This window comes from Sminthopsis crassicaudata, chromosome 3 (assembly GCF_048593235.1).
Source record: "Sminthopsis crassicaudata isolate SCR6 chromosome 3, ASM4859323v1, whole genome shotgun sequence".
NCBI classification, from domain to species: domain Eukaryota; kingdom Metazoa; phylum Chordata; class Mammalia; order Dasyuromorphia; family Dasyuridae; genus Sminthopsis; species Sminthopsis crassicaudata.
The window spans coordinates 268,316,517-268,329,503 of NC_133619.1; the positions used below are offsets into that span (position 1 = coordinate 268,316,517).

Consider the following 12,987-nt stretch of genomic DNA (forward strand, 5'->3'; position numbering starts at 1 on the left):
TCAAAGGCTTCATGAAGATGCTACCTGAGCTGATTTAGTAAAGTAGAGGTGATTTTTTTTTTTTATTGTTGTTTGCTTGCATTTTGTTTTTTTTTCTCTTTTTTTTTTCCTTTTTGATTTGATTTTTTCTTGTGTACCATAATAATTGTAGAAATATGTATAGAATAATTGCACATGTTTAACAAATTAATTTACTTACCCTCTAGGGGAAAGATAGGGAGAAAGGAAGGAAAAACATTGGACACAATGTTTTGCAAAGGTGAATGTTGAAAATTATGCATATGTGTTGAAAATAAACAGCTTTAATTTAAAAAAAAAAGTAAAGTAGAGGTGAGAGGGGAATAAATGTAGGCCTTTGAATTGGTTCAAAGGTGGGAAATGGAATGTCAACATCAGTAAGATTTTGGGTGGAATATAGAATTTATGAAATTATCTAGTATAAGTCTAGAAAGTCTAGAGAGGGAGCCAAAGTCTTAGATGCTAACCTAAGGAGTATTTTAGTCTAAGAGGCCATGGAACCATGGAAGATTTTGGAACAGAGGAGTAATAAGTTCAGACATGTACCTTAGTTTGATGGGAGTAAACACAGGATAAGCAACTAATTCCATTTGGTTTTGATTTTGTAATTAAGTAACTGTTATGTGAGGTTTTTTTGTGATAAATACTTGAGAGTATAGTTTGACAATGATGTGTCCCCCAAATCTGCTAAACAACTACTAATGATATGTCCCCTAGATTTGATATACAATTACTAATAATCTATTTCTTTCAAATATGGCAAACAACTAATAAACATTTGCTAATGATGTTAGGAAACTAAAGCTTTCCTTTCATCACAAGCTTAGTTTGTCAATCTCCAAAAGAATTTAAATGTAATGCCCTTAGTGAGAATTTAAAAATTCCACAGAGATCTCTGTCATCAGATTGCTTCTGGGTAGACACTATAACTGACTCCTGTTTCCCACATTTACTTAAGAGAAGTACATATTAATGGAGGGTTGCCAGAATTCCATATTGTAGGAATAGAGAGGGAATGCTGATTATGATATATACTTTCTTTCTTCCTTATTCAAAATTTGTAATAATTTATTTAACATTTTCTCCATTTACATTTAAAACTTTTTTTTAACATTTCCTTTTAAAATGTTTGAGTTCCAGATTCTTTCTCTTATCCCTACCCCCAGCCTTCATTAAAAAACCGCATTTGAAGCTATGCAAGCATTTCCATAAAAGTCATTTGTGGAATAAAACATAGATCTCAGAGAGAGAGAGAGAGAGAGAGAGAGAGAGAGAGAGAGAGAGAGAGAGAGAGAGAGAGAGAGAGACAGAGAGAGAGAGACAGAGAGAGACAGAGACAGAGAGAGAGAGAGAGAGAGAGAAAGAGAAAGAGAGAGAGACAGACAGAAAGAGAGAGAGAGAAAGAGAGAGAGAGAGAGAGAGAGAGAGAGAGAGAGAGAGAGAGAGAGAGAGAGAGAACACAAATGGTTCAATTTGTTATTCAGTCACAATCAGTTCTTTCTCTATGTATGGATAGCATTTTTCACCCTAAATCTGCCAGAATAGTCTTAGATCTCAGCAATAACTGAGAATAGCAGTCTTTTACAGTTGATCATCCCACAATATTGCTATTATTTTATACATAGTACATTTCACTTTGCTTGAGTTCATGGAGGACTTTCCAGGTGTTTTTTTTTAAAGAGCATCTTGATCATTATTTCCCATAGAACAATAATATTCCATGACAATCACAAACTCCAATTTATTCAGCCATTTCTCAATTGAAGGGCATCCCCTCAATTTCCAATTTTTTGTTCTGAAAAGAGAGCTGCTATAAACATTTCCATACATATAGGCCCCTTTCCTTTCCCTTCAATTTCCTGTGGTATTTTTAGGTCAAAGGATAAGCATGAATTTATAGCCCTTTGGGCATCGAACATATCTTTTGATAATTTATAAATTGAAGCATGGCTCATTTTTTTAAAATAAATTTGACTCAGTTCTCTCTGTGTTCAAGAAATGAAGCCTTATGAGAGAAACTTGCTTCAAATTATTTATATAATTACTATTGCTAACTATATTTTCCTCCATTTATTCTATTCTCTCTCTTCTTTCACCCTTTTCCTCCTCAAAAGTGTCTTGCTACTGACCACTCCCTCCCAATATATCCTCTCTTTTATCACCCTTTCTCTTTCCTGTATCCCATTTCCCTCCTATTTTCCTACAGAATAAGATAGATTTCTATACCCATATTGAATTTGTGTTATTTCCATTTTGATTTAGTTCTGACGAGAGTTTAGATTCATCCATTCCTCCTTCCTTCCCCCCTTTCCCCTCCATTATAAAAGTTTTTTCTTGCCTTTTTTTGTGCCAAATAATTTACACCATTCCACTTCTCCCTTTCTCTTTCTCCTAGTACATTCCTTTCTTACCCCTTAATTTCATCATTTAAAAATATTATCCCTTCATATTCAACTCACACTTGTGCCCCCATTTATATATACTTTTTCAAACTGCCACAATAACAAGAAAGTTTTAATAAATTACAAGTATCATCTTCCCATGTAGAAATGTAAACAGATCAATTTTATTGCCCATTATGATATTACTTTCCTGATTACCTCCTTATGTTTCTCCTGAGTCCTACACTTGAAAATCAAATTTTCTCTTCAGCTTTGGTCCTCTCATCATGAATGCTTGAAAATCTTCTATTTCATTGAATATCCATCTTTTCCCCTCAAGAATTATACTCAAGTTTTGCTAGGTAGATGATTATTGGTTGTAATCCAAGCTCCACTGCTCTCAGTAATATCTTATTATAAACCCTCCAATCCTTGCTCCACTCTATTTGAATTGCTTTTTTTCTGGATGCTTGCAATATTTTCTCCTTGATCTAGGAGTTCCAGAATTTAGCTATTATGTTCCTGGGAGTTTTCATTTTGGAATCTCTTTCAGGAGGTGATTGATGGCTTCTTCCCATTTCTGTTTTACAGTCTAGTCGTAGAATATCAGGACAGTTTTCCTTGATAATTTCTTGAAAGATGATGTCCAGGATCTTTTTTTGATCATGACTTTCAGGTAGACCACTAATTTTAAATTTATTTCTGTTGGATCTGTTTTCCAGATCAGTTGTTTTTCCAATGAGATATTTCACATGGATTTTTTCTTTTTTTGGTTTGTGGTTTTGTTTTCATTTGGAGGAGGGTGTATTGATTTCTCATAAAATCATAAGCTTTCATTTCAGCAATTCTAATTTTTAAGGAATTATTTTCCTCAGTGAGCTTTGGTACCTCCTTTCTTAATTGGCCAATTTTACTTTTTAAGGCATTCTTCTCCTCATTAGCTTTTTTGCATTTCCTTTTGTACCACTCTCAATTATTTTCCTAATTTTTCCTCTCTTTCTCTCTCTCTTACTTGATTTTCAAAATCCCTTCTGAGCTCTTCCATAGTCTGAGACCAATTCTTATTTTTCTAGAAGGCTTTGGATGTAGGAGCTTTGACTTTGTTATCTTTTTCTGAATGTGTGATTTGATCCTCCTTATCAGCATAGTAATTTTCTATGGTCAAAAACTTTTTTTGTTGTCTGCTCATCTTCCTAGCCTATTACTCAGCTTTTAACTCTTTGTTAAAGTAGGGCTCTGTTTCCAGTATGAAGAGTACATTGTCCCAAGCTTTAAGAGTTTTGTGCAGCTGTTTTCAAAAATCCTTCTAGGACCTGAGTACACTCTTTTCTGCCCTGGAATTGTTAAGAAGTGTTCCTGCCCTACTGTAGCTTTTAGAGCAAGAGAGTCCTATGTTGCTTGCACTGGGGCCAGGGCTGCACTGGCATGGCTTGCATTGGAATTATATGTTGGACTCCTTCCAAATCCTCTTTGGAGTCTCTGGGCTGAGAGGTCAGAAAACCACCAATGCTGACATTAACTCAGAGGTCTCTAGACTTATTCCTGATTTATTATAAGACCTAGTGGGCTAAAGCAAGTGAATCCTGCCTTCCTGGGCTGCACTGGACTAGAATTGCATATGAGACTCCCACCCTGATGTCACAGACCTTTTCTAAGTTTTCTTCAGCTGGAAAATCTTTTATTCCTTCTTTCGCTCTATACATTGTTTAAAGTCGCTATTTAAAGGAATTTAGAGTGGTTAGGGAAAGAGGCTCCAATCATGATATAAACTTTCTAAGACCTTTAGGGGTTAGGTTAGTGGTTTGTTCCTAAAGGGGTTGATATTTTTTATTATTTATTTAAATACAGCCATTAATTATAATGTTCTGGCTAGCTCTCTGGAGGTCCTCCAAATGGGCCTTGGTTTCAGCAGAAAAATCACCACAAGAATAGTCAGGAATAAAGTCCAAAGTTTTTATTATCTCCTTCACAGTCTGTCTCCTTCACCTGGGGCCAGGTTAGCTTTCTGGGGGACTTTTAGATGGGTCTTGGTCTCAGTGGAGAAATGCAGAAGGCAGGAGAGCCACCAGGATAGTGAGAGATGGAATGTCTCTCTTCCAGTCTTTGTTGGCTCTTATATACTTTATTGTAAGCACACCATCATAGGTGTCAATCTTGTAGAATAGGTGACAGTATGTAGAAGTATACGAAGTACTAAGTACATGTAAACTAGAGAATCGTTATCTTAATTCCACTAAATTAATATTTTGTTGTTATAGGATTAAATCAATTATACTGAGCCTTAAGTATACTGTTTCAGAGTTCCTGCCCTTTACAATTAATAACATTTGATTATATTCATTGAGAAGTATAAGCAACAGTGTGCTGATAAATAACTAGTTCTCCACATAAAAAAAGAAAGAAAAACTTTATCCTTTTCAGAGTTCCTGCCCTTTACAATTAATAACATTTGATTATATTCATTGAGAAGTATAAGCAACAGTGTGCTGATAAATAACTAGTTCTCCACATAAAAAAAAGAAAGAAAGAAATACTTTATCCAGGACATACTTTTAAGTTTAGTTCTGCATTTTAAACACTTTCTTCATCACTTTCTTAAGATTAGACAGTCAATAAATCAATCTCATAAAGTGATAAATCAATCTCAATAAATCTTCTCTCCTTCCCAACTCCTGACTTCACATTTGGGGACTTTAACACACATATTGGCTCTCCCTCAAACATTCTAAGCATTTATTCACTTTCTAGGATCTGTTCTTCCACTCTACCTGAACCACAGAAAGATGGTCATATCCTTTAATTGCCACCCTTCACAAGTATACCTACTCCATGTTCAAGGATTCTGAAATCCCCTCATGAGGCCATAATTTATTGACTCCACCTCTTCCTTTGTCAGCTCTCTCCCAGACCATCACTCCTACACTAGACACTTCCCCCCCCCCTTCCTAACCTCTTGATGAATCATTTCAACTCTTTTTATAAATTATCCTCTTTTTATAAATCCCTAACCTTGTCAAGCCTCAGGCTAGAAACACTCTCACCATTTACCACCAACACTACTATATTTGAAGTAGTAGGAGTACCCATCAAAATGTAACTAAAGGTTCAAGGCACTTTCTAGATAATTACTCTTGAAAAGTCTGTCAGGATCACTAGCTAAAGGAAAGAAATAGATACTTAAAAGAGGGAGTGAACATTGATTCTCTACTTATTAGGTTCTTGTGTTTGAAATTACCATTAACTGACAGTGGTGGGAAATGGGAAAAAGAAATCCATTTATGTAGCCCCTTACTGAAAGTACTAGAGAGAAAGAGTTCCTAAATCATACATACAGAGAAGAAAAAGAAGATTGAAAAACAGAAGACAAAATCACTCCTTTTAAGGTCTACTGATGAAGGTCTTTTTGGCTCAGTTGTGAAGCACTGACATTCTGAAAGAAGGAATTTCTGCACATAGAACCCAACTAGAAACTTCTAATTGTACATATCTTTTGTTAAGAGGTTCTCTCAAAAAAAAAAAAAAAAAAAAAAAAAAAAAAAAAAAGCAAGAGATAATATGTTACCAAAAAGGACCCAGTTCCAAGGATATCACGTGTGGCCTTAGAAGGCATGCTCTATGAAATATCCATTGGCTAGAGGTGATAGGGGACGGGGTTCCTTGATTAAATCCTTTACACAGAGATCATTGATGAATCAGAGAAGGACATTTCTGTAGAATAAATAAGAGGGGTCAGAACCCAGCCTACAAGGACCTGAGAAATGAGTAGGTGATGAATGAGCAGATAGAAAGTAGGAGTTTGGCAGTAAAAGGAAGGATAATTTGGGGGTAGGGAGTGGGGAAGATAACAGAATCTAGTGAAAGTTTTTTAAGTATGAGAGGCACCTGAGAATGTTTTTAAGCAACTAGAAACTAGCAAGTTGACAGGGAGAGTGAAGATCAAGAAGGAATCATCAATTGGAAAAACTGCTAGGAATTCTAGAATGGAATTGGAACATTCAAAAATAGAAGTCTTAGTCTTTTGAACAGAAAGGATAAGATTACTCTCTGGGCCTGGAATAAAAGAAGTCAGGTAAAGATGTAGAAAAAGATTGAAGTGAGACATAGGAGAAATGAGGGAGCTCATGACAGTTACCCTTGATTTTTCATAAAGAAGCAAGGTCATCTGGTAAGAAGTGGGATTGCATTGGGGGCTTAAGAGAAGTTTTAGAACACTTCACATGGGCTGTGAGGTAAAGAGTCAATAAGAGAATAATAAAAGGATTATAGTGAGAGCTTCCTGGAGATTCAATTAGCTAGCATGAAATATAAGATAAATCATAGCTCACTTCAATCTATGCAACGGAGTCTTTCCTTGTTAGGAAATACCTTTTTATAAGGGCTTGTAGAGATCTGGCTTCAGTTAGGAAGGCCTGAGTACAAGTTCTAATTGTGAAACAAACTATTCACACAGATATCACATTTGATATTTGGGTTTCTAAGACTAAATTGCAGAGTTGGGGCTAATCTAAATTGGCAGAGCAAATTTCTTAAAGTCATAAAATCATAGACAGTTTCAAAAAAAAGACATTAATGTGAGTTTGATATGGATTCTAGATATATTTTTCTTCTTAGGTGCTTCCATTGCTTGGAAATAAGATAGCTACAAAATGTAAGTTTTAATAGCATAGTTATGCTATATCTTTTTAAATGGAAAAGAACAACAATAAATTAACCTATTATTATGATCCAGAAATTTTGGCCAGTTCTATCCAACATATCTCAAAGTAAAAAGCTGACAATTATCTTCCCCCCTCCCCACAGTTTTCTTCTTTTTTTGCAATTAGCAAGCATTTTTTAATAATCTTGCCACTCCCCCACCCCCAATTAAAAAGAAAAAGAAAGGAAAAAGTCAAGCAAAATAAATTCCCAAATTAGCATGTCCGGAAATGTATATTTCATTCTACATTTTGAGTCTATCACTCCTCTGTGAGAAGGTAGCTAGATAGTATGCTTTATTATTAGTCCTACTATTAAGCTTACTACTAGTAGTACAATAAGTACCACTGGGTTAATGAATATGCACAATTTAGTGAGTTTTTTCAGCATAGTTCAAAATTGCTTTCTAGAATGACTGGACTATTTAACAACTCCACAACATCATGTTCAACATTGTCAATTCCATCATAGTGCATTTATGTGCCTGTTTTCAGATAGCCCTTCTAATATTTGTCATTTTTTTTGTCATCTTTGCCAATTCAATGGATATTTAGTCGATGGAACCACTGAGTTGTTGGAATTTGCATTTCTCTTATTATTAATGATTTGGGACTTTTTTTTCATATGGTTATTGATAGCTTGATTCTTCTTTTGAAAATTGGTAATTACCTTTTCCCCACAACTCTGCTTTCCCACCTGACTTCACTGCTTCTGCCTACCATCATTCATTTAAACATCTATGTTTGAAATCTTGATATTATTTTGAACTCTTCTTATTCTTCACTCATATTGAATCAGGTACTAAGTCAATGTTTACCTTTGCTATAACACATCTTCCCTTCCTTTTTTATTCCTATTGTCATTATCCTGGTATGAGCCTTCATTACCATTGTTTGAAATACCACAACTGTCTTCAATCTTTTTACCTTAATTCTCTCCTCTTTTAAACTATCCTTCATATTGTTGCTGGATATATTTTCCTTATTTCATGAATGATAGAATGGCACATTTGGAAAAAAAATTCACAGACTGCTATTTCAACTTGTCCGGAACCAGTAGTCATCCAAGTTTTGTTTGAGAGAGAACCTGTTATCTCAAGAAGCAGTCTATGACACTTTTGGATATCTGTGATTGTTAGGGCCAACAAGTACTTAGTATCATCAACAAAGAGATAGATCCGAAGCCCTGGGAATGGCAGTACCCCCTGAGATCAGGGGCTGCTGCTTCCAGCTCAGCCCTCACAGCCATCCTCCAGGGAGGGGGCTAGTCATTCCAACTAGTACCAACCAACTACCATGCACAGGGTAGATAAGCCAGTTTAGCTGAAGCAATAAGACATGCTAAAGGAGAGATAGGAGGCAGCATTTACTAGGCAAGTTAAACCACCTCACTATTGCCACATTGACTATCATCCCCCCTCAGACTCTGATGGAGGCAGCCCAAGACCTTGAACCCTTTGGAATAGCAAAATTAAAGCAAGTATCCAGCCATGATTCTTGGAAGCAACCTCTGAGGGTCTAGCGGGGTAACTGCTCCTATAAAGGGTATAGACATAACTTTTGAAGCCTCCCAAAAGAAAGTTCTTGCCACCAAAGCCCTTGGTATTGTCAAATAGTTTAACATGTTCTGATGCTGAATCTGAAGAGGGCCCTTTCTATCCGACTTGCAGCTAAAACTTTCCATATTCATTTTTTTCCCCACTAGAATGTAAACTCCTTGAGAGCAGACAATAGCTTACTTTGCATCCCCAATGTGCAACATTTTGCATGTGGAAAGTACTTAATAAATGCTTCATTCATTTACTCATTAGATAATTTTTCCTAACATTATGCTCAAATCTGGCTCTTTTCTCCCCAATGCTCTCAATATTCTTTCTAGGATCAAAGGGAACAAGTCTAATTCTTCTATAATAGAATGAAATGTAGATATGATGTGTTCCACAAGATTTTTCTCTTCCAGACCAAATTTTCCTAAATCCTTAACTGATTCTCATGGAATTTTCTCTCAATGCCTTTCACCATCCAGCTTTCCCTCTTCTAGATGCCTTCCAATTGATCTATAAAATTCCTTAAATGTAGTGCTGAGATCTGAATAAAATATTTCAGTGTGGTCTGATCAGAACAGAACACAGTACAAAGACTTACATGGTCCTGAACTTAGACCTCTCATGATGCAGCCTTAGACTGCAGTGGAATATGTTTGACTGCAGGTATATTTTTTGATTCATATTTACCTTGTAGCCAAATCAGACCCTACAGCATTTTCAGATGACTATTTTCTAACCATATTTTCTTTTCTGTATTTAAGTTGTTTTTTTTTTTTTTTTAACAATCTAAGACTTTATATTTTATCCTTATTAAATTTTATTTTATCAAATTCAGCCAAAAAGAGCCCAGTGCTGGCTTGTGGGGATATTTTTGGATCTTAACTCTGTCATATACCACATTAACTATCCCAACAAGCTGTGTGTCATTTGTGAATTTGATTCATTGGAAAAAATGTTAAAAAAAAAAAAGAAAGAAAGAAAGGAAGGAAGGAAGGAAGGAAGGAAGGAAGGAAGGAAGGAAGGAAGGAAGGAAGGAAGGAAGGAAGGAAGGAAGGAAGGAAGGAAGGAAGGAAGGAAGGAAGGAAGGAAGGAAGGAAGGAAGGAAGGAAGGAAGGAAGCCAAACATGGATTCCTAGATCTCTGAACCAGAAACATTAGGCATTTCTTTCAGTACTCTGAGAAATCATTTGATTACTAAATCTGGTTACTACAATTCACTAGGAGTAGTCAGATGCTTTTACTATCTCCCCCATTAGCCATTTTTGTTCTGTTGTTTCTGCCCAAAGTAGGAGGAAATCAGAAGCAGAGATGAACATCCCATCTTCTTTCCCGTACCCCTTGTTACTGGCCCATCTCCCTTTCTACATTAAAATCCATTTTAAATTCTTAACACATAGTAGTATCTATATAATAAGCAGTCAAATTAAAAAAAGAAAAATTTTGATGGTGTTAGATTTCCAGATAGTATTAATTTCTCATCTAATAAGTTGTAATTCATTAAAATCTTTTACTTAATAATAATAATTTGGCACATTAAGGTTTGCAAAGCACTTTACAAATATCTTATTTGATCTTCCTATAACCTGAGATGTGGGCAGTCTTATCCTTATTTTACAGAAGAAGCAATTGGCTTGCTCAAGGTCAGGCAGCTAGATTAACTGTCTCAGCCTGGACAGAACCTCGTGTTTTCCTGATTCCAGATCCAGGAATACCTTCTCTCTCTTCCTTCCTTTATTCTTTTCTTTCTTTTTCTCCCAGATCCTTCCCTCTCTCATCCAGACTAGGCCAATGGTAACTCTCAGGCTGACTACTGCTGTTTCACTTCAGAACTGGGCTGGTTTGCCTCTCCTTTGGCAGCCTGGTGGCATCGGGCTTCTGGAAGGTCACAATGTTACTGCCATATTGAAGTGTGGACTGGCTTTGGCCTTAGTACTACAGTTCAAACCTCCCAATTCAAGTTATTCACCAGCCTCCTTATCCACCAATTCTTAGCAAGGATTACAGGAGTATGACATCATGTTTGGCAGGAACCAGCCTCTAACCTGTGGGTGGCTGGAGCCGAATAGAGCAGGCTGGAGACAGGAGAGTCAGGAATCAAACAGAAATTTAATTTCAGAGTGAGGAAAATGGCTTGCAAGCCAGAACACAAGTGCCAGAGCTCTACCCCAATGGAGGGGATTGGAGGCAGTGTGGGGAAATCTCCATACATATACCTAGTGCTACACAGTGAGCTATGGCCCTGACATCGAGGGTAACAGCAACAATGAGACAAGTTTGATTGACAGCAGAGCTTCATGATTGGAACATGGGTACTACAGGAACTAGTGTGAAAAAATTCTGGAATTTCTCTGTGGCGCAAATCATCCAGAGAGAACTAATGCCAAGTAAAGTAATTAGAGCCAAAAAAAATAATGTATACAGCCTCTAAGGATATAAAGAACCACCAAGAAAAAATTGGACAGTGAACGCTGCAAAATTACAAAGGACAAGGCCATCGCCAAAGAAAAAAATATATGAAGACAAGCACTGATGCTTCTTTGCATATTGCAAAATGGTATATTATATGAATTTTTAGATTTTTTTCTAATATATTGTTGAGCTTGGTTTTTTTTTCCTCTTTTTTTTTTTTTTTAAAACGAGATGGCAGGGAAGGGTTGTAGGGAAAAATTCTGGGAAAACTTACGCAGTGTAAAAACAAACGATTTCCCTAAAACAAGTTTTGTAAAAAAAAAAAAAAAAATTGGTGTAAAAGGGATTTAACAAGGAAAGGTTTATTGAGGAAGGAATGGAACTGAGTCTCGAAGGGGGTTCTAGGATTTTTTCCCCAAAGCAATGGATTTAAAATGTATTTCTAGCTCCCACCAGCACAAAACAAATCACTACTCTGTTTTGCAGCAGTGAGCAAGAATTTAAAGCACAACTCTTTCTGGAAGCGTCTGATTAGGAGACCAAGACATGAACTTCCAAAACCCCAGTTTTACACTAAAGCCACAAAACAAGGTAAAATGAACAATAATAAATAAATAGGCCTCTATATAGTGCTTTGACCATGTTCTCATTTGATTCTCACAACCCAGGGATGTAAGCGCTGTTACTATTATCCCTGTTTCACAGATAAAGAAAATGACGTAATCTGAGATGAAGTATTTTGCTAGTAAGCATCCTGGGATAAATTTGAACTCAGAGCTTCCCGCCTCCAGTTCTGTGATCTGAGCAGGCTAATGCCCTCAGACAGAGCACAGCCGGTTCGAAGGCGTGACCAAGTTGCGCAGACTCGGGAGACAAGCATAGGGCCTTTTCTGCGCCCGCGCATTGCTAGCTCACTGAGAAGCCCCACCCCTTATCCAAGCCCCTCCCCCGGGCTCGCTCGCTCGCGGTGCGCGGCTAGGAACAAGCCAGACTCCTTCCGGCCCCTGCTCTCTAGCTCGCGCCGGGTCCTCCTCCTTCCGCCCCACGTGGTTTGTCCGGTGTTGCACCCCGGCGGTCTGCGCCCTGCGCGCAGCGCTTCCTAAGATATCCACACAGGCTCGTCCCGACTCTTTGGCCATGGGAAACCCAAAGAGAAAAGCCCTTTCGGAAGCGAGCAAGGCCTCCTCGGCCGGTCCTGCGAAAAGGCCTCGCGGGGAAGATTTCACCGGGCAGCAATTTAAGGCACAGCTCAAAGACCCTCAAACTATGGTGTCAGGTACGCATCCCACGCTGCGGGATCGGGGGTCAGGGGTTAAAGGTCGGGGGAGGGGCGGAGCTCCAGCGGGCACGTGGGGCCGATTCCTGTTAGTTTCTGTGATACCTCTCCACGTGTGCGTCCTCTCTTGGGGCAATTCTAACATGCTGTTCCAAGTGACACCTTTGAAGCTCACTCCCGCGGTTGTTTCCTCATTTATAAAATTACGGAATACAGTTAGATTTTCTCCGAGGCCTCTTTTAGTTTCCGGATCTCGCGTCTGCTCATCCTCACCCAGCTGTCACATTGATGTTAAAAACCCAGATTGTATAGTTTCGCTCTCATAGTCAGTGAACGCCATCTTAATCCCCTCCTTATACCCTGAAGTACAGTCACCCCGCTTCCTCTCCTAGGCCCGCGGGCCAGGCTGAGGACGTTTATTCCGCTTGCCGGGTTATGGCAAATGGGCTGAGGGGCGGAGACAGTGTGAGATTTTGTTTTTACTCTAGTCGGGCCCTCCAACAGTCTGAGGGACAGTGAACAGGCCCCTATTTAAAAAGTTTGAGGACCGCTTCATCTCCCACCTCTGGGGATTTTCCCCTGGCTTTCCCTCATGCCGTGAACTCTCCTCTCGGCTTCTCTAGCTTTCTTCAACTCCATCCTAAAGTTCCACCTTCTAGAAG

The 12,987-nt window shown here is 38.0% G+C and overlaps 1 protein-coding gene across 1 annotated transcript in view; it reads left to right on the plus strand.

Annotated features, from left to right (window-relative positions):
* Nucleotides 1–12,037: 12,037 nt before the first annotated feature.
* The window catches only part of URB1 (URB1 ribosome biogenesis homolog), a 99,123-nt gene continuing 98,173 nt past the window's right edge, over nt 12,038–12,987 (plus strand). Inside the window, exon 1 of the mRNA XM_074300780.1 lies at nt 12,038–12,325. Within this exon, the coding sequence (XP_074156881.1) occupies nt 12,187–12,325 (139 nt within the window). The 5' untranslated portion in view covers nt 12,038–12,186. The remainder of the gene's footprint in view (nt 12,326–12,987) is intronic.